The sequence below is a fragment of the Tinamus guttatus genome, unplaced genomic scaffold, assembly GCF_059628265.1.
Source record: "Tinamus guttatus ecotype Peru unplaced genomic scaffold, ASM5962826v1 Tinamus_guttatus_pri_ptg000287l, whole genome shotgun sequence".
NCBI lineage: Eukaryota > Metazoa > Chordata > Aves > Tinamiformes > Tinamidae > Tinamus > Tinamus guttatus.
The window spans coordinates 3,068,869-3,089,391 of record NW_028288821.1 but is presented as its reverse complement, the minus strand read 5'-3'; the positions used below and the strand labels follow the sequence as shown (position 1 = coordinate 3,089,391).

The window sequence follows — 20,523 nt, the reverse complement described above, 5'->3', positions numbered from 1 at the left end:
CTTCCCAGCACCCACAAGGCTAAGGCAAGCAGAGCTGTAGCACTTGCCCTCCAGGTCCTAACTTGAGAAGAGATGAGGAAGAGAGAGAGGAAGGAGCTGATGAAGGCTGCTTCATCCAGGATGGATGGTGCTGACAAAACTAGCTGCCCTGGAGAGCAGCGATATGTTTTATGCTGTGTCAGGTGTGCCTCTTCTCCAAGTGCATAGCTGGTACCAAGCCCATGTCACATAAAAGGGGAAGGGTTGGTGCACCCTTGTTGCCTGACGAGTGAGTTCAGGTTTTAATGAACAAGGCCAGTCCCCAGGGAAGGTCCCACAGAGGATGATGCGGAGCTGGCCTGTTCTCAGGGCAGCCTACAGGCTGGAGGTGACAAGGCTTGAGGCCCTGTGCTGGTGCCATGAGCCCTGCGGCTGCTTTTCCTACAACTCCTCATCCGTCTTCCCTGCAGAGCTCTTGTGGTGGGAGCTGATTGGAGCTGAGGGAAGAGCCCATGGTGGTGGCAATCTTATTGCTTAGGTGGAAATGTTAGAGTTAGGGACATCCACAGCTGGCCTCAGAGCTGGGAGAGAGAAGCCAGCATGCCAGTGATTTCAGGGCTTTGTGCTGTACAACTGCCATGAGCAGGGCCAGTGTTTTTCTGCTTTCCAAAGAGCACAAGCTCAGGACCTATTTCAGCTGCTTCTTCCCAAACAGGTCCTGCTCTGGACCCATGCAGGAGATGTTCACTGGCCTTTGCAGCATTCCAGTGCATTGCAGCGATGCCCAGTGCTGAGCTCTGTGGAGGATTTGTGCCAGGGCTCACTCCACTGGCTGGCACCACGGCACTGTCCTTCTCCACTGACCTCAGCCTTGGAGCGAATGGATCTCTCGACTGGGGATGAGAACATCTGCAATGCTCAGCTGAACGAGCACTCCAGCAAGGACTCCTTCTGCAGGAGGAGGTCAGGCAGCTCTGCTCTTCCAGGTACAGTGGTGAATGGCCAGACGTTTGCGAGATGGAGATTACAGCGTGCGCGTATCCTGATTCCTGGCTGCGTGTCGCTGGGAGAAAGGGAAGGGATACACCGGGAGTCTTGCCAACACCTGCACCTCTGCTTGGGAGGGTGAAGGAGGAGGGAAGGGGTTGCCACTTTCCCCAGGGACAGCAGCTATTCACATGCTGCCCCAAGGCTCAGCACCCACTTCTGTGCACTGCAGAGCACCTCCCTCAATAAATCCCCCCTCTCTCCCAGGGGTCATTCCCCACTCTGAGAGCATCCCCGCAGTCTGTCCCAGCCCCTGTCCCCGGCTGGCGTGCAAAGCTAGCGAGCACCCGTGCACACACACGCGCCCTCCCAGCTCCCGGGAGCCTTGGCGAGGCAAAGAAGTGAGTCTTTGTCAGCACACAGTGCCAGCCCCGGCTTCAGAGCCAGCTGACGCCAGGGACCAGCAAACCCTCTCCAGCAGGAGCCAGCGCAGCCCGCAGGCAGCTAAGGCATGGGGCCTCGGCTCGTGGGGCTGGCGGCAGCCCTGGCCCTCCTGTGCCTTCCCACCGGGGTCACGGCAGCCCCCGAATTTTCTGGTGAGTGGGGCTGGTGTCCGGGGGAGAGCCGGGACACGGCCGCTGGCAGCCGGGCGATGCGGCCGGAGAGGGTGGGGATGGCAGCGCGGCTTCCTCGAATTGTGCGCGCCGGGCGGGCTCTCCGGGCACCATGCTGGCACCAGGGGAGCTCCGCAGGAGAGTGTGATGGGGACCAAGGGGGTGCAAGGCAGCCCAGGCCACGCTGAGCTCTCAAAACAACATGTATATTAGCTATTTATTATCCCCAGGTCAGAGGTGGGACCCGAAAAGTTCTCCTGTACATGTGTTAGCCCTTCCCAAAGGCCAAGGGCAGGATAGCCCAGCAGCCGCTGGCCAAAAAACAGCTTGAGAGGAACCGCTTGTCTGGGTGGAGAGCGAAAGCGGATGCGCAGACGGTATTTTGAGCCGCGGTCAAAGCCTGCCACATTCACCTTCCCCCGCACGCCGCCTCGCACGGGAGCGCGGCAAGATGCTTTGCAGGGAGGGCTGCGGCGGGAGAGGATGTGATTTCATCTGGGCTGAGTTAACTTCATAACCAGAGACTGGGGCTGAGTCACCGGAGCCCCCTCGCTGTTGTTGCCCTGAAACGGAGGGCTGCGCAAGCGCCCGGCCACAGCGCTGCCAGAGGGACGTGGGGCAGTGCACCCTCCCGCAGGGTCCCTCTGATTTAAGGTAAAAACTGCCGGTCCTGCAAAGTGTGGCATGGGGTGCCTTCTGCAAAGCAGCAAGGGGGAAATCTTGTCCAAACTTGCAAATAAAAATCAAGTTAAAACCTTGAGGTCAGTAGAGAACTCCCGTCCCTGAGGAGATCAGCATAGGGTTTGCACTTGAGCGTGCACACCAGGGATGTGTGTCCTGTGTCTTTAAGTCTTTGAGCCTTCGTGAGAGATTTAAAGAGTGGCTTTAGGTGTTTCTCGGTAACAGTGATCCAGGAGCATTTCCCTGGGAGCACCTTGCTAGAGCCCTGGAGTTGCTGCAAGTCTTAGTGCTTTTCCCTCCTGTGTGTTCATCTGGGAGCCGATCCCTGGGTGGCAGTTTGATGCTTCTCAAAGCTTTCCAGAGGAGGAGCAGGGCTCTGGAGAGCCAGCCTTGCTTCTCCTGGTGCAGGGATGGGAGTTAGGACATAGCAGAGAGAGAAAAGCATCTGAGAAAGGTCACGTCTCCCCATTTCCATCCCTTCGCGTCTGTAGGCACCATGGCCCAAGTGAAGCCTCCTGTGACAGGTGGCAAATGCAAAGAGAAAAGGGTAGAGAAGTGCCAGCAGCTGGCTGTGCCCATGGAAAAATTAGCCCTTGGGCAGGAGCAGCTCCCAGCTGCCCGCCCTGACTGTCCGCCAGGGACGGCGGCGGCTCCGGAGAGCAGCCCCGGTTCCCGGTGCGGAAGGGTTTGTGTCAGTGCTGGTGCTGCAAGAAGGTGAAAAGGGCCCTTTGTGTGGCCGAGCCTGGCACTGGGGTGTCCAGGCGGACACGGGGAGAAGCGCAGCGCTGTGACCCAGCCCCTGTCCCAGCTTGGCCTGGCTGCCAGGCAGCAGTCCCTGTGCTGCCAGTGTGAGCAGCAGCCTTGGGGACAGCAGAGACCAAAGTCACCCTTCCCTCGTCATCCCCGGTTTGCCTTCCAAGCTCTCTCCTGCATCTATCTCTATTCAGAGACTGGGGAAAGTGGAAGACATGGTATGGATAAACTGTGCCAGGTCCTGTGTGCTTAATGATGCCGCCACCTTGATTTGTTGGGATTTCTTTCTCAAGTGCCTCCTGCTGCCGCAGAGCTTGTGGACTAACACTCAGATGCCATGGCAGAGACTTAGCTGGGGCCTGCCTCTCCTCACCTCAGAGTCTCAAAGTGCAGCATCCCCTTAGACCTTATAGCCCTGTGCTTCCTCTCATGTTAGCTGTTCATGATTCCTTGGCCTCTTCCAGCAAACAGAGTATACTCGGAGCATCCTTGGCAGTTTTCAGAACAAGGTTGGTTATTTTACATCTGGCTGGGGACTTGGCCCAGGAATGAGTTAAAGGCATGAGCTAAAATACTTCTTCAGTTTAGACCAGAAAGCTCCATGTGATCAGTCATCTGCAAGCTCCTGCAGCTTCCAGAGCCATGGTATTGGGCCATGCATGACCTCACCCCATGCTGGTGATGTGATTAGGACTGGCTTACACCACCACACTGGGTTTCTCAGTCAAAGAAATCTGGGAGCTGGGTTTATGTGAGCTCAGCTCTTGCTTGGTCATCTGTTGAGTCACATCAACCCAGCCACTTGCTGTTCCCACAGCAAATTCTCCTTCTGGGTAGTCCTCACTGGCTTTGAACTCCATTAGCTGTCCCTGAGCTCTGCAGCTGCTGCAGCTCTCAGGATGGCAGGATTCCTGACCCCTACCCTTCCCACCCTGCTGCTTCGCAGGCTTCCTGCCCTTGTGGCAGGGACAGCGGGACAGTGCCTGAAGCAGCTGCTGGAGCCTTCCTCCTTCCTCCCCTGCAGCTCATGGCTCAGCATTGTGCAGCAGAGAGGTTTGGGCATTGCAGAATAAATCAGACATTGGTGGTTCCTGGCCCATCACTGCTCTCTCCTCTATAACAAGATTATGACTTTCTTAAAACCTTTTATAAGCCCACATGTGATTCTTTCACAGGTGCTTTTCTGGCCTGTCTTCCTGCCTCCAGTTTCTGTTAGCTACTCAGCTCAGCTGGTCTACACTGCTTTCCAGATGTGCAGCAGTAACACTGCATATAGATCTTTCTGCAAGGTGCCTCTGCCCAGGGCATCCCCCTTTGCCATCAGTGGATGGAAACTTAGGCACTGCCATCTCCAGGGCCTTGGGTACCTCCTTCCTGGCTCTGTCCACCATTCCCTGCGTTGTCCCCTGCCAGGCTACCTGCGCAAGGTGCTGAAGAACCACACTCTCCATACCTGCGATGGGGAGCAGCTGATCATCATGTGCCCTCACAAGACCACTGTGAGCATCCTTGGCGCCTTCTACGGGCGCCGTGTGCCCAGCCCACACCTCTGCCCAAACCCTGGCAATGCCTCCGAGGAGAGCACCGAATGCATGTCCGCCACGGCCCAGCAGGTAAGGAAAACCTTCCAGGACGGGCAGCCTCACGGGATGGTACTGCACCTCTCCACAGGTTATGGGGATCCCCATTAGGGCCACATGGCTGCAAATGTCACTACCTCTGCTCTCTCCTATGAGCACTGATCCCATCTGTGCCAGGATCAATTCCTGAGATTTCCAGTAATGACCATTTTTTCCAGAAAGTTTCTAGGATTCTGTGGTGGGAGAGACACTGCTGCATCCTGAGCTGCATTTCTGAGAAATGATACGAGACAAAGTGGCCTCCCTCCTTTGGGAGCTGGGAACCAGGAACCACCAGGAAGGGCAAAGAGCAACTTGAACCATCCTAGCCCCTTGGGAGACCTGCGGGGTGGGAATAAGCCAGGTGTCCCGGTCACTGAGGACAGTTGGTTCTGACTTATCCTGAGGGAACCAAAAGTGGGTCCAGGTGCAGTCCTGCCCTCAAGCAGGAGAAATCAAGCCCAGCTGCAACACAGCACACTGCACCTTTAAGCCTGCCCGCTTTTCCCTGCTGGTCACAGGGCTCTGGATGAACTCATGGCAGCTGGGGGCCTGGCTGGGAGCCAGGGAGAGACGCCAGGCCTGGGCAGGCCCTGCAAGATGGGGTAAGGGGCTTGCAGCTGAGGTGCATGTGCTGTTTTTCTATTCCTGTTACAGCCTTTTGCTAGGGCTGGGGTTACCAGGGTGAAACAAGATGTATACAGTGGTGAGAGAAGAGCATGAAGCTGGAGAAGAGGAATGAGGGCTCAGAAAGGCCAATTCCTTACTCTGTTAGCTCACATGGTCTTTCTGCCTGGTCCTGCTCCAGCTGCAGATCTCCTCATAGCTTCTCACATATCTCCAGGAGCTCAGCAAGAGCCAGAATTTCTCTGTTAGCGTGGCACAAACTCCACCCTGGAGGCTCCCAAGCAAACCACGCTGCAAACATCTTGGTCCAGGGTGCTCCAAGCTTGTGTGTAAAGTGGCTTGATGTGGTGTGATGGGCTGGAGGATGTGGTCAGGATGTGGAAGCTGAAAGGACAGGACTGTAAAAGGCTGTGAATGGTCAGGATCTGTGTGGACTGTATAGCATAGGAATCCTCCCCACCTGTGATGGCTCCCAGTGGAAATGTGGAAAGGTCCATGTGAATGCTCCTCACCCACAGCACCGCAAAATCAAATTGCTGTAGCCACTACGTTGGTGGCAATTGCTGCCTTGTGGCTGATGCGAGGATGCTCAGAGTGTTTCTCTTCCACTCTTGCCCAGCACAAAGCTAGACAGAGCCTCGCTCCACCAGCAACTGAAGGGAAGGGGCTGGACTTCATGCTGCAAGGCAGCACAGAGGAATTGCTTCTTCTCTGAGAAGCAAGACCTAGCAGGTGTGGGTAGACACTATTGCTATGGACACCTGCACTTACCCTCTCGCTCTACCCTCTTCCATCCCACCATGGCTCAAGCTCAATGGCTCAGCTTTTCAGGGAGATGGAGCAGACGAGGACCAAGGTCAAGGGATCTCATCAGGGTGGCAACACCAGTCTGGCTTTGCTGCTGTCTGCCACGTCTCAGCTGCAGCTGGTCCCCACACACCTTCCTGTCTTTCCTTCCAGTGCAAAGCGCAGCTGGACAGCTTGTTCCCTGTCAGAGAGGACAGACTCTGTCTTTGGACAGACGTCCCAGATCTGAAGGATGACCCCATTGCTGTAAAACAAAAGCGTGATCCCTGATCTGCAGCAATCACACATGGTTGCTCTCGGCCCACGGAACAGGGCCCACCACCACTAGGTTCCTGCCCCTAACTGCAGCTTGACAGGCATGAGGCACAGCAGGGAAGTCACACACTGGGAGAAACACAGGGTGCAAACCAGCCTCCCTTCACTCCATGGAGATGAATGAAAACAAACAGACATGGGGAAGGATGCCCAGAAGCAGATCTTTTAGAGAAGGAGGAAGTCTGGAGAGGAGGGATCAAAGATGCTCTTGAGAGTCCGCTTAGGGAAGACTTGGGGGACTAAGATTAATTGCATTTCCTCCCCAAATTTCACTTCTGCTGTCTGGCAATCATTAAAGACCAAGAAGAGCTTCATCCACCCACTTCGTCTTAAAGCTAAGTGTGGCAGAGAGGAAGGGGATGGGACAGGAAAAGCAGAGAGAAGAAAGCCATGGGGCCTGGGGACTATCTCAGGTGTGGGGACCCTTGGGGCACAAGTCAGAGAGTGATTTCTCGGACAGACTTGGATAGGGAGAGCCCACGCACGGTGCCTCTCAGCCTGCGGCATCATTTCCAGCACGGTATTGCTGAAATCATGGTCTCACCTTGCATGCCAGGCTGTTTCAGCAGTGGTGCCTTCAGGGCCCGGTACACAGGGCAGCTGTGGGCCAGTTGGGCTGCTCGCAGATGGGCACCTCGTGGCACCGCCAGCCACCTTCACCTGCCAGAGCTGCACTCAGGCAGGGAGAGGGTGCAGGGTGAACCCCTCTTCCCCATCTTGTGGCTTGCTGCAAACATTGCACAGGGCCTTGCTGGTGCGCGAGTCTGCAGGGGTGTTGCAAGGAGCTGCGCCAGCGTGGGTGCCTGCACACGCATGGCAGGGAGCCGCAGGAGAGCCGCAGGCCCGTGCACGGCCGTGTGGGTGTTATGCGGAGCGGTGCCAGTGGGGCTGCCTGCACAGGGGGTACAAGGTGCTGTGCTAGTGCATGGCCCAGGTCTGGGCTGGCAAACGAGTCGCATGGGCACAGGGAACACCCCCAGGCCGCTCTGCAAACCCGGGGTACCCACAGAGCGAGCAGCCACAGGACTGTGAGCAGCCCCAGGGCACCCGTGTGGGGTGAGAGGCCATTCCTGGCCTAGTGATGCCACCATGGGGCAAGAGGAGAGAACAGCTTCAGGACTCTACATGCATCTTCATGTCTGTCTTGTTTGCTTCACCAGAAACTGCTGGATGAATGCCAGGACCAACGATGGTGCCAGTTCTCAGTTCACAGCCAAGTCTTTGGGCCAGATCCCTGTCCTGGGACACACAAGTACCTTGTTGCTTCTTACAAGTGCCGGCCAGGTGAGGTAGATGGGGGTAAAGCAGTGGTGGGAGCTCTTTTCCAGACTGATTAGGCAGCTGATTCTGTCCTCAGCTCCTCTGCTGAGCAAAAATGGGAGGAAAGCAAAACTACTTCTATATCCAGCAGTCCTGGTCCAGTGATGGTCTAAGCTCTGGGCTAGCGGCTGAACTAAGCAAGGGCAGGGGCTCAGGATGACTTAAGCCACATTGGGACCCTCTGGTTGCTTCCCAGCTAACCATCGCATCAAGACTGTGTGTGAGAATGACAAGCTGAGGCTGCAGTGCCGGCCCAAAGCCGTCCTGGCTATCTACTCTGCAAGTTACGGACGGTTCCTGCGGGGCAAGCCGGAGTGTGATGCTCCAAACACCGAGGGACCTCATATAGGTACGCTGGGATGGGGCGAGCCAGAAACATGGCCAGAACTCATGCACAGAGTCACACTGTATGTATATAGCCACACTGTGCAGGGAAATAGGGATGCTATGCCATGTGCTAAGGCCAAGCCCCAAGAGCAGACTTGATAACTTGTCACACATGCGGCCCGCTCAGAGTTCAAGAGCATGAGAGGCCGTGGATGCCTGAACTCAGGCGCAGCCTTCGTGCCTTACCTCGCTGGCAGCGCTTGGGACACAATGTCTCTGAGATGGCCCCTCATTTCTCTGAAACCTGGGCAGCAGGATGTGCTGGTGGCAGCCAAACCCTTTGCACCTCTCAGCTTGTTCCTGGTGCACAGGATTGTCCCATCTATGGGGACCGCCAAGCCCTGCTGTGTATCGCCCGCTGGTGACACAGCTGCCCTCCTCTCCCCTGTGTGTCTCCAGAGTGTTTGGCTCCTGACGCCTTGCGGAGGGTTTCCAAGAAGTGCCACCGGAAGGAGAACTGCACAGTGACCGCTGACAGAGCCACCTTTGGGGACCCGTGCTTCCCCGGCATGAAGAAGCAGCTGCGGGTCTCCTACACGTGCGGTGAGGTCCCAGCGAGGGGCTCCAAAGCTGTCTGCAGGGCTGGGGAGGCAAGGGACCCGCTCGGTGGCCCTGCTCTGTGGGCAGTGCTGTCCCCTCGCTGTACAGGGACACATGAGCAGGGGACACTGGAGTGCCCTTTTGGGGGGCCCTGCCTGTCCTTAGGCTGCCATGGCTACCAGCTCTCACCAGCGCCAGTCTCTTGAAATGGTGCCCGCTCTCATTGCAGTGCCCAGGCAGCTGCTGGAGGAGGCGGGCCCTGACACCTCGGACCCCTTTCTGCTCTCGGACTATACGCACGGTAAGGACCAGGAGCTTCTGCACGTCCCCGGGCACCTGGCGCTGCTTTGCACCCTTGCTCAGGTGAACACCTCCATGTCCTGTCTGTGGAGCTGGGGCCTGCTGCAGGCTGGGGCCTGCTGAGCCAGCTGGGTGCAGTGCTGATCCCAGAGCAGCTCGTTCAGCCTCTGCATCCTTCACCCTGCTCCATGGGTGCTCTCAGTCCAGCACTGCTCCCATGCCCTTGCCAGAGGGACTCACTCATGCCATAGTTGCCCCCATGGCTTGATACCCTCTTCCTCATGGGAGTCTGCAAACCCTGCCTGACTCTTGCCCAAGGGAAAGCCACCCTTCCTGCGCTAAATCCAGGGATGAGGGAGCATCTGCACGTACTGCAGGGCAGCACGAGCGCTTTGGGCTAGTATGAGCTGAGCTGACCCTGGCCCTGGAGCTGCCTTCCTGCGGCATGGCAAAAGCTGTCCACAACCTGTGTGGTGACCGCCCAGGTCCTTGGCTGAGCAAAAGGAGCCCAGGAGGAGAGGGAGAGACAGGGTCTGCGTGGGGAGGAGAGGGAAGGCAAGGGGAGAGGGTCCTGCAGAGGAGAGCTTATCTGGGAAGGAGGGATGCCCTGGGAAGGAGGCAGGGAGCCAGGAGAGGGGAAGGGTCATGGGGGAGCGCCTTGTGTCTCAGTCCCTAAGACCATGTCCCCTTGTTCGCTGCAGGTGGCTGGTACAAAGGGCCCAGGTTCTCCAGGCTCCGGGAAGACCTGATGATTTTTACTAGCTCTCTGGAGGCTTTTGCCTACATTTGGGGTATGTGCCCCGACTCTCACACAGCACTTCGAGGAGTGGGATGGACCTGGAGGGGCAAGAAGCTCTGAGAGACTTGAGAGGGTGGCTCAGGTCCCTGCTCAAACCGGGGCTCAGCACTGTGGGCTTGCAAGTCAGATCCCAAATCCAGGATTAGATCCACTTCCAGAAAGACTGTGCCAGCCATCCTGTCCTGGCTGGGCCCTGGTCAGCCGGCACATGTGGGAGCAGAGCACTGAATGCCCACTTGGCATTGATATGGCCATATCAGGGAGGCAGTGAGAGATGGAGCAATGTGACAGAGGCTCAAAGATTGAATGACCTGTGAGACTGAACAGTGCCCTAGTGCTGCCCTACTGCTGCTCAGGCCTTGGTGCTGCTGTGGTCCTGCCCGTCGTGCTGCCCTTGGACCTCCTCTCCCATTGGAGCTCTCCCAAAGGGGCTCTTGGCGGTGCTTCCACAGTCACGGGTCCTTCTTAGCCCCAGCCCTGCACCTTGGGTGTCTTCCTCTCTGCTGTCCTCCTCCCTTCCTCTTCTTCCTGCACATGTGATGGAGGTTGTTTCTGAGGTCCTGCAGGCTCCACAGGTGGCTTACACCCTCATGTCTCTGTTTGCCCTTCTCCCCCCAGGCATCCCTGAGACAGCTGGCCTCTATTTTCTTTGCGGCGTCTCAGGAGGCCTCATGCTCCTGCTCTGCATCATCAGCCCCAAGATGGCCTTCCTGCAGGACATGCGGGAGGCTTTCAAAGACCCAACGCTGGGAAGAAGCTCAGAGCTGAGCAGAACCAAGCTGCAGGATGAACAGGATGAAGACCTTCCAGACGACAGCTCCTCAGACTCCTCCTTCCGCCGCCTCACCCGCACCTACCGGGCAACAGACAACATCTTCAGCCCCGAGTTGACGGCAGCGATGGAGGGGGCAGCAGAGCATGGGGATCACCATGGGGAGGAGATCTGGATGCCCAAGGAGTCCAGCCCGTACGCCATCCACAAGATCAAATCGGCCACCAAGTGAGAGCTGGAAGAAGAGGGCTGCAGAGCAATGAGTCACGGCAGGGAGCAGGAGGGGGAGGCAACGCAGAACCAGACACCTGGATGCCCTGCAAGGAAATGCTCCTCAGCCCTTCACTGAGGGACGCCTGCGTTGGGCTCCTGGGAGCTGGTACCCCTGGGACGGGCTCGTGGGAAGTCCCAGACCACGGCAGACACTCGGCAGCTCTGGGGCAGCCCTGCCACCAAGAGAGCCCTTCTGAGAAGGCTCTTCCAGGAGAGGCATGGAAACCTGGACCAGACCCTCCATGGGAAGATGTGCTCCCGGGGTAATAAGGAGCCACGGAGTGGCTTGTGGGGCTGCCAGCTCCTTGCCTGCGAGCACATCTCTAACCCTAATTTAACCAACCGGTTCTTGCCATGTTCTCTGCTTGCTCAGGCCTGCTGGCTCGCAGCACTTAACCCTTCTCCATCCAGCAGCGCCTGGGAAACCCTGGTGCCTGTCAGGATCTATTTCCTCCTGCTGCTTCCCACGTGCTGGTTCCCACCCACAGCACCGTGGCTTGGATTGATAGCTGGAGATGACAACTTAGGGTCCTGGAATTGCAAAGATATGGAGAGGACAAGCACTGACCTTGAAAAGATGGTCTTGGTAGGGGCTGCAAGGGGCTACACGTGCAACTCAGTAGAGCCACATGCCAGCACGGGGGCCGGCAGGTGCCTGGCATGAGCATCGTTGTTACCGTTTCTCTTGGCCCCGGTGCCCTGGGGAGTGTTGCACTGTTGGGAGCTGTGGCAGCATGGAGGTGAAGAGGGAAATGTCCTCTTAGCATTGCAGCTCTCAGGAGGGATTTGCTCAAATCCTGTGAACACTGGGAAATCCTTTCACTTTGCGTCCCTCTGTGATTTCCTTCTTGCTGCTTTTATTCCAGGCTGGCTGGAGAGCTCCGGTTTCCAGGTAACGGGCTAACGTGCTGGGGCCTTTTCCAGCAAATAAATGCAAAGCTCTGAGTCACAAAATGAAGCCATTGAGTTTGAGCTCCCACCAGCCCCACTTGCTGGGCCCCAGGTGAAAGCCCATGAGGGCAGCCCACACTGCAAGAAAACTGCCTGTGTTACACTGCAAACACCACGGTGACCCTTTGCCACATGCAGGGCCAAGGCTGAGCTGTGAGTGTTGATAGGAGCTACTCCAAGGGTGCAGCAAGGCCTGGAGACCCTGCTCTCCACCAGGCTCTGCCTTCAGCAGAGCAGCATGGGGCAGGACTAGCCCCAAGGGGGGCTTCATCCTGGTGTGAGAAGATTGGGCTCCAACTCTGCCTCCAAAAAAGGGTTACACAGAGGGTGGGTTGCAGCCTTGTCTTGCAGTGGTGTCTCTGTGTCCTATGGGAGCTTGCCACCAATCTTTATTTATCTTTAGCCACTATAGTGGTGAGAATGGAGGGAAATGAAATGGCAATCCTTACCCTTTTTGCACAGATCAGCTCCTTTCCTAACGCTTTTGTTTCTGGCTCTGGGCCATGGGGAGCAACAAGTTTGGCCTGTTTTAGCATGGGAGCAGCAGTGGGGAAAGGCACTTCCTAAAGATCCCATGAATGACAACTCCCTGCTCTTCTTTCTCTCAAGCCCAAGGCACTCTGTCCTGTAAGCAGTCCTGGAATGCATGTCCCCACTTGCCTTGTGGAAGGGTTTCTAGGTAGCCTTGGACATGGCCCCAAGGTGCCAGACAGCTGCTCTGGGTCTGAGGGCTTCATTCCGCTTTGCAAGGCAGCACACGGCTTGTAGTGGCACAGTAAGGGCTGCAGGAATCGGCAAACCACAGGAGGGATGAGGTTGGAGGTTGGAAGGGACCTCTGGAGATCATCTAATCCAACCTGCTCAAGCAGGGTCACCTACAGCAGGTTGCCCAGAACCATGTCCAGATGGAATTTGAGTATCTGCAAGAACGGAGAGACTTCACAGAGTCCAGGTACTTCTCAACTTGCTGTGTCCTCCCTCGTCTGCCAGGTCCTTCTCTGCAAAGCTGCTCTTGAGCTGGTTGGCCCAGTACTAGTGCCTGGGGTTATTCCTCCCTCAGGGCAGGACTTAGCACTTTTCTTTGCAGAACCTCATGAGGTTCCTGCCCGCCAGTTTCTCCAGTCTGTCGAGGTCCCTCTGACAAGTAGCACAACCCTCTGGTGTACCAGCCACTCCTCCCAGTTTTGTATGAGGGTACATTTGGCCCCATCACCTCTGCACACCAGATCAGGAGGTTACGTAGCATAAGACGGAAGGTGCCCTCCCTGCGCACTCCATCTGTGGCAGCAGGAGCTCCGCACCTGTGAGCTCCAGAGGAAGCTGCAGCAGGGGAAAGAGCAGCATTTTAGCCTGCAGCATTTTAAGCTTTTAAGCTTTGCAAGGTTTAGCCCAGCAGAGCATTTTGCAGGGTGTCGCTCCAGCAATTGGAAATGCGTTTAGCCGAACTGCCAGAGGAGGGAGCCAACGAGGAAGAAATGAGAAGGCAGCAGAAGCAGAGGTTAAAGCGGGACTTGAGCGCTCTAGCAAGGCAGGGCAAGAGGGGGAAGGAGTTGAGAGACGAGCTGGCAGCCCGGCCTCCCCAGGAACATGTCCCCATGTCTCCATGTCCCTGCCTTGCCGCGCTGCCCGTTCCGCAGGCTGCAGTCACAGCAGCCATGGCTGGGCTCAGGGATTCAAGGTACTCAGAGTGGGTTGGAGCCACCTTTGAAGCCCTGCCAGCCTGGGAACACCCTTTGGCCATGCTACCACCCAGGAGAGCAAAGCTGTTCTAGATGCAAATGCCTTTTCTGCCAGACAGACCTTGCAAGAGCCACTGAGGTGCCTCAGCACATGTGCCCCAAATTACCCTTGCCTTTAGCAAGGACCAATCCTGCCATGCAACTCACGGTCAGCAGGGTTAGTGCCCTTGGAAACTGGGTTCCACAGCACCCGCAGATCCCCCAGGATTGCCCAGATGCTTCCATAGCAAAGTGTCTTTTGCCTTTGCCAGGGCCAGTCTGCTCACATCCAGCTCAGGGACAGAGGCAAGGGTCAGCCTGTGCGTTGGGCATGAACCTTGCAAGCATCTGAGGGTGAGGAGCAGTTTACAGGGCCTGTTTGAGCATTTTTTATTGCTGTGCTATAAGGAAATAACCCTGGTCCACTCACTTATCTGTGGCTGAGAAAATAGTCTGAGCAGGGCAACTGTGGCACTTGGCCGTGAGACTGCCATAACGCATTTGCTTGATTTAAACTCAGGAGCCCAGAAGGTTCTACAATGCAAGGGGGGCTGTTTGCTTTCCAGCCCTCATATCCAAGGGGGGTTGTGTGATCAGGAACCACTTGCCGAGCATGGAGGGGACCGCATAGCGCAGCAGCGCGAGGGCGTTCGCTCGCATCTCCCAGCGCGAGCAGCATGTGCCGAGCTCGGGCGCGTCGGTTTGCTCCAGGGGAAGCAGTGGGCAGGGAGGCTTTTGCAAGGCCACAGCGGGTGCCGTGGGTGGTTTTTCAGGTCCCGCTGTGCTGAGCGGGTTGGTGGTCATGCTTTACACACCACGCTGGCCTGGGAGGTCTGGGCGACTGCTCCATAGCCAGAGGGTTCATTCCTCTGCGGGTCCTTCACATCCCCGAGCTGCCTGGTGTGCAGACACATGTCCAGCTGGCAGAAGTCAGTGGGGACTGGAGGATGCACAGCCCCGCCGGGTTGTCTCTGCTCCCCCTGCAGCACTTCAGCCCTGATGATGCCCTCGGTTGGGTATATGGAGGTGAGGGCCTGCAGGCCCGTCTTACCTCTGCGCTATGTGCTCCAGCTGCTCCTGGGGTTCCTGCTTCTGGTTATGGCTCTGCTGCAACATAGGTGCCATCGTGGTCACCCGCTGCAGTCGGTTCCCTCTGCAAACACCCCTAAGAAGTTGGATCTTGCCCCAGCTTGGACCCAGGAGAGATTGGTGCAGGGGACCAGAGGCTGGTGTCTTCCTCTCTGCCCCTCTGTGTGTGATCATACCCTCAGGTTTGACCTGGCTTTCACTGCTCAGTTGGCGCCTGGCATCTCCTGCAGTCTCGATGTATCCCCAACTTGCTGGAGAACAGAAAAGGGAACTCCCATCTCAAGAGCTGCCCACACAGGTTTGATCTTGTGCCCCACAGCTGAATCAAAATCCAAACATGCAACTCTGCCTACAGCAAGGTTTGGGGGCACGTGGGTTTGGGATGCAGCTCAGAGCTGGGTCCTGCTCTGCTCTGCCAGAGCCCTGCTCCCTCTCGCCTCGTGGGGACAGCACGTTCCTGCACTCCTCAGCTGCAGAAACGTCAGCCAGACAAGCATGGCAGACCCGATCCAGACTCTGTTTACATGGAAGTCACATGAAATAAAAGGGAATAGGGTTTGATTTTCCTTCCCTCAGAAGGCTGATGGAGATTTCAGCTTGAACTGCCACGGTGGTGGTGAATGCCACAGCTTGGAAAACTGCAAGTTGGAAACCAGGGAGCCTGGCAGCTCCGTGCAAACGCTCCTGTGCCAATAAACACCATGGCAGCAGGGGCTGAGGGATGGAGCGTAGCATGCAGAGGGTCTCGGAGACGCACGCCCCTTGGGGGATCTGAGGTACCAACAGGAAGGCTGAGGTCAAGGCAGATCTTGCAACAGAAATCGAGGCATTGGAGGCAGGAAGACCCAGAAGGCTGGTGCACCCAAGACCCACTTCTGGCGCTTATCCCGGCACCCTTATGACTCGGGCATTTAATGAGAGCCAAGGGCAGCAGGGGCCAGCAACTTGGTTGTTCCAGGCCACTTTCAAAGCCACAGTCACGGGAAAAGCCCTGCAGCTATTGCAGGATCTTCTAAGTGAGGAAGCCAAGGGAATGCATTCTGAAAGGAAGAAGAATGATGAGGGAATTCAGCACACTGGGAGAACTGGTCTGGCCCAGGGAGCTGCTGGCACTGCACGTGGAGTGCAGTGCATGACTGCGGGGTGCCGGAGGCAGCTACCGGGCTCCCATCCCACACTGGAAACGAGACCGGGATTCCGTGGAGACCCTCCTGCCCAGCCCCCCAGGCTGCTTCCCTGCTGCCCCCCCTCCAAGTGGAGGGTTGAGGAGGGGCGATGCAAAGCTGGCTCCGGACAGCCTTGGCAGACCTGCAGGTTCAGGAGTTCTGCCCGCCGGTGCTGCCGGGCACCGGAGGGTTGTGTTGGGTCGGAACATGTGGAACGAGTTGGCCGGGCTCAGCTGCACTGCCAGCGCTGCACAGGGCACCAAGGAGGGGGAACACGAGTCCAGGGCAGGGCAGGGCAGGGGGTGGGTTGGGCCCCTCATGGGGAGGCAGCTAGGGCAGCCACAGCAGGGCTGGGGCGGGTAACAAAGCAGGAGCTGGGGGGGGAGGAGAGGGCGCAGACAGATGTGCAACAGGGGGGTATGTCCAGATGTGCACAGACATGCAATGGGGTGGGAGGCAGATGTGCAATGGGGGCACACAAGTACAATGGGGGAGGCCCGGACAGACACGGACGGGGTCGGGCTCGGCCAGATGTGCGGCGGGGGGGCGGACGGGGGGGGGGGCACACGTCCTCCCAGATGTGCGCGGCCTCCACGCGCTCCAGCCGCTCGCGGCCCCTTTAAGGCGCCTTTAAACCCGAGCGCGGCGCGGCCAATGGGAGCGGGGCAGGCGGGCGGGTGCCCCCACCCCCACCTTAGCCCCGCCCCGCCGGCGCCGCCCTCTCCCCATTGGTCAGCGGGGCCGAATTTTAAACCCTGCTCCGCCCGGCGCTTGGCAACCGCATCGCGGCGCGCGCGCTCATTGGCTGCCGCTCGGCCAGTGCGGGCGGCCGCCGCAGCGCTGCTATTTTCAAAAGCGCCGGGGCGGCGGCGGCGGCGGCAGCAGCGCAGGTGAGTGGTCCCGGTCCCGGTCCCGGTCCCGGTCCCGGTCCCGGTCCCGGTCCCGGTCCCGGTCCCGGTCCCGGTCCCGGTCCCGGTCCCGGTCCCGGTCCCGGTCCCGGTCCCGGTCCCGGTCCCTTTGGGGGCTCTGCCTCGGTTCGTCCCCGCTCGGGGAGCGGCGAGGCGGCGGTGCCGAGCGCTGCCGTGTCCCGCAGCGGAGCCGGAGGCAGCGCGAGGGTGAGGATGCCGGTGCTGCGCAACGCCAAGGCGCCGCGGGCGGCCAAGGGCGGCCCCACGGCCGAGCACGGCAAGGCTGAGCAGGTGAGGACGGGGACGGGCGTTCGGGGTGCCCCGGGCGGCCGCCACGGCCGTCCCTCACGCTCCCCGGTGCAGGAGGAGAGCTGTCAGGCCAAGCGGTCGCCGTCCTCGCCGCAGGGAGCGCCCAAGAAGAGGTCGGCCTTCGGGGACATCACCAACGTGAGTGCTCCACGTGCCCCGTGCCGGGCCTGCCTCCCTGTGCAGGGGCTCGCCGCCTTGCCCTGCTCTGGGCACCCTTCTGCATGCCCTCATTTCTGTCCCCACCTGGCTCTAACAGGCTCCTGTGACCCAGGCGGTGGTGGGGAAGAAAGAGGTGTCGAAAGCTGGGACACGCAAGAAGGCGCCCGTCGCGCTCGACGTTGCCAAGAACAATGAGATTAATCAGAAAAAGTGAGTAGCCAGGTGAGATGGCGTGCAGGGATGGTGGAGGGTGCTGTGGGGTCAGCACCCCATGCCCAGCCCTGTGGGACATGGAGAAGGTCTGCAGAGCTGTGGCAACGTGGGCTAGTGGCCTGCATGCTGCGCTGTGGGCTCATGGCACTGCCTGTTGCAGGTGGATGTGCAGGAGGCAGTGGGCACTTGGGTCCAGGAGCTATTTTAGAAGCTGTTGAGACCTTTGCTGAAGTGACAACAAGGGGCTGGAAGAGCCCTTGGAGCTGGGAGAAATGGACTTGTTCCCAGTTGTGACTTGTGCTCTTGTCCTGCTCAGGTCTTTGAGAAAAACTCCGCCAACGGAGCCTCCTGCAGAGCCCGTGAAGGTTCCTGTCCCGGAGGAGCCTGAGCCTGTGCAGGTACCACAGTTGCTCAAGGAGAGAGCAGGGACCCTGGGATTCAGCCTGGCTACTGCTCTCATCCTGCCTTGCTGGTGACACAGACTTGTGGCTCTTGCCAGTAGCACTGGAACACCAGGAGGTGCTTTGAACCTCACATATGTGCCCAGTATGACAGGAGCTGGGGAAATACCCTCCTGCACCTTCCTTCAAAGGTCTCTTGGGGGGGGGGGGGGGGAGAAGGGGGAAGCAGCATGGGGGCTGCAAGGCAAGGGAGGGCAGTTATATGTACAGCTGCTTTGCCCTGAAGGGGTGACCCACAGGCAGCTGTTCACATGCAGCTGCCTCTCACTGATGCCTGGGGGCATGATTCCAGGCTCCGGTTGTGGAGGACATAGACCAGGAGCAGCTGGGTGACCCCTATGCCAGTGCTGAGTACGCCAAGGAGATCTTTGACTATATGCGGGAGAGAGAGGTGAGTGCCGGGTGCGGTGGCAGCCGGGGCTGAGCCCCAGCAAGGCTGCCCACCCCCAGGGAGCAGCCAGAGGCTCTGGGCACCTGGCAGCAGTGGAGCTGTTGACGGCCTGTCGCATCTTGGCAGCAACTCGCTAACACCCACTGCCTTGACAGGAGAAGTTTGTGCTCCCCAACTACATGGAGAAGCAGCCAGACATCAGTGGGGACATGAGGGCCATCCTGGTGGACTGGATGGTGGAAGTGCAGGTACATGGACATGGGGAAGTGTCGCAGCCCTTCAGAGTAGCCCCCTGCAAGGCTCAGGGCATTTGGCGTATGGAGCCTCGTTGCTTAGACAGAGGCTTCTGTGAGTATTCCCAGGGCAGAGCTGACTTGTTCCCCACTGTATCAGGTTGAGGAAAATGCCTCAGGACCCTAGTCCCAACCTGGCCCTGTGGGCACCAGTCTGACCCTTACGGAGCATTCGGCAACCAGACTGGAGCAGAGGGATAGGGGTAGCCTGGCTCTTGTGTGATTTCACGCTGCTTGTATCATTGCAGGAGAACTTTGAGCTGAGCCATGAGACGCTGTATTTGGCAGTGAAGCTGGTGGATCACTACCTGGTGGAGGTGGTGAGCATGAGGGACAAGCTGCAGCTCATTGGCTCTACAGCCATCCTCATCGCCTCCAAATTTGAGGTGACTCCCTGCAAAGTGCTGCATCCAAGTGCTAGGGGCAGAAAGGGCTGTGTTTCTCCAGCCCTCCACAGCTGTGAGTTATAGATGATGGCTGAAGTACCAGGCCCTGCTAATGAGGGTTGCCAGTGTGACTTATCTGACAATTTGCAACCTCTCTGGGGCTTTGAATGCAGGCTAGGTGGCCTGGATGGTGCCTGCAGGTGACCTGGGTCTTCCCCATGCACCCCAGGGACCACCAGGATACCTGGGTTAATCCTGTGCAAGCAGGACTAGGAGCTAGAGCTGGTGCGTGGTCAGCTTGGCTGTGGACTGTAAGGGTTGGGGTTAGCATGAACTAATGCTGCCTGTTTGCATGGGACCCGCTGAACACTGCAGTAGTTCTTTCAGAACCTAGCAGGGCAGCCCTTTGTGGGACTTGCAAGCCATGAGGTTTTGTACCTCTTTTGCAAGCAGTGAGCATTGAGAGGATGAGCTGCTAGGGTACTGAGCAGGTTGTGCCCCGGCAGGAGCGGTGCCCCCCATGTGTGGATGACTTCCTGTACATCTGTGACGATGCCTACAAGCGGGAAGAGCTCATTGCCATGGAGATGAGCATCCTCCGCACGCTCAAGTTTGATATCAACATCCCCATCCCCTACCGGTTCCTGCGACGCTTTGCCAAGGTGGGTCCAGCAGGAAAATGGGCTGGTGTTGGGGCCATGGGGTGTCCCTGAGCTTCCCCCAGCACACGCACACCCTCTGCCCTCCCATTAGTAGGCAACGCTTGTGACCCGTGGCATCCCCCAGGTAGGTGCTGTGCCCCCTTCTGCCTGCTGGCCCAGAGGTCTGGCAGCACCATGCTCTGGATCCCCCAAAGGCCAGGAGCTTGTTGCTCAGTGCTGAGCCTTTCCTTGCCTGCCTGGCTGCAGTGTGCCCGTGCCAACATGGAGACGCTGACGCTGGCCCGCTTCCTCTGCGAGATGACCCTGCAGGAGTACGACTACGCTCGCGAGAGCCCTTCCAAGCTGGCCGCCAGCTGCCTGCTCCTGGCGCTCACCATGAGGAACCTCGGAGGCTGGGTCAGTGCCACGTGGCTGGTGGTGCCCTGGCACCCTCCTGGGGGCTGTGCATGCAGCTCTGCCCCAGGACACAGATGTGCCATGGCAGTGGGTGGGCCTGGGTGCTGGAGCAATGCTAATTCAGCTGGCACTGGGCTCTGTGCTGCAGCTGGTGCATAGGGGGCCTGTCCAGGAGAAGGGAGATCTCCCCTCAGATTTTTGTGGGGCTGGAGCTTAGGCCAGGGGAGAAGGTGATAATTGGGTCTTAGAAGGGAAGCCCTTGCTCACTCGCTCTCTCTTTGCAGACCCCTACACTAGAGTATTACAGTGGCTACTGCTCCAAAGACCTGCATCCCCTAGTGAAGAGGTTGAACTTTCTATTCACATATCAACCCCACGACAAGCTGAAGGCTGTACACACCAAGTATTCACACAGGTGCGTGTCAGGGGCTCTGCCCTGAGCCTGCTCCCTCCCCAGGAGTGGCAGAGGGCACTGGGGTGGCAGGACTGGGGCTGAGCTCTAAGACACTGCGGCTCCTTTCAGGGTCTTCTTTGAGGTTGCCAAGACCACCCCCCTGGACATGCTGAAGCTGGAGGAGGTGCTGAAGAGCTAGCCCTGCCTTTGTACATAGGCTGTAAATAGCTAGGTGCTCTCTGTATATAGAAAAC

At 58.1% G+C, this 20,523-nt stretch overlaps 2 protein-coding genes across 2 annotated transcripts; both read left to right on the top strand.

Annotated features, from left to right (window-relative positions):
• The first annotated feature begins 1,477 nt into the window (after positions 1 to 1,477).
• On the top strand, positions 1,478 to 10,743 carry LOC104570813 (protein eva-1 homolog C). Its single transcript, XM_010217864.2, has 8 exons — positions 1,478 to 1,562; positions 4,428 to 4,627; positions 7,543 to 7,666; positions 7,899 to 8,051; positions 8,489 to 8,632; positions 8,859 to 8,930; positions 9,631 to 9,720; positions 10,347 to 10,743. The coding sequence occupies exons 1-8, from the start codon at positions 1,478 to 1,480 to the stop codon at positions 10,730 to 10,732; spliced, it is 1,254 nt and encodes a 417-aa protein (XP_010216166.1). The 3' UTR covers positions 10,733 to 10,743.
• Positions 10,744 to 16,818: 6,075 nt separating this feature from the next.
• On the top strand, positions 16,819 to 20,504 carry CCNB3 (cyclin B3). The gene is made up of 11 exons (XM_088527629.1): positions 16,819 to 16,896; positions 16,969 to 17,052; positions 17,171 to 17,283; positions 17,603 to 17,684; positions 18,040 to 18,138; positions 18,294 to 18,386; positions 18,680 to 18,817; positions 19,324 to 19,479; positions 19,726 to 19,875; positions 20,160 to 20,290; positions 20,399 to 20,504. Exons 1-11 carry the CDS (start codon positions 16,819 to 16,821, stop codon positions 20,466 to 20,468), a joined length of 1,194 nt encoding a protein of 397 aa, XP_088383755.1. The 3' UTR covers positions 20,469 to 20,504.
• The last annotated feature ends 19 nt before the right edge of the window (positions 20,505 to 20,523 follow it).

Bases quoted from the DNA above. Each gene is read 5' to 3' on its own strand.
- LOC104570813 (XM_010217864.2), top strand. From the start codon at position 1,478: ATGGGGCCTCGGCTCGTGGGGCTGGCGGCAGCCCTGGCCCTCCTGTGC. The intron at 7,667-7,898 runs GTGAGGTAGATG...GTTGCTTCCCAG, and splicing joins TTCTTACAAGTGCCGGCCAG to CTAACCATCGCATCAAGACT. The intron at 8,931-9,630 runs GTAAGGACCAGG...TGTTCGCTGCAG, and splicing joins GCTCTCGGACTATACGCACG to GTGGCTGGTACAAAGGGCCC.
- CCNB3 (XM_088527629.1), top strand. From the start codon at position 16,819: ATGCCGGTGCTGCGCAACGCCAAGGCGCCGCGGGCGGCCAAGGGCGGC. The intron at 19,876-20,159 runs GTCAGTGCCACG...CTCTCTTTGCAG, and splicing joins TGAGGAACCTCGGAGGCTGG to ACCCCTACACTAGAGTATTA. The intron at 20,291-20,398 runs GTGCGTGTCAGG...GGCTCCTTTCAG, and splicing joins CACACCAAGTATTCACACAG to GGTCTTCTTTGAGGTTGCCA.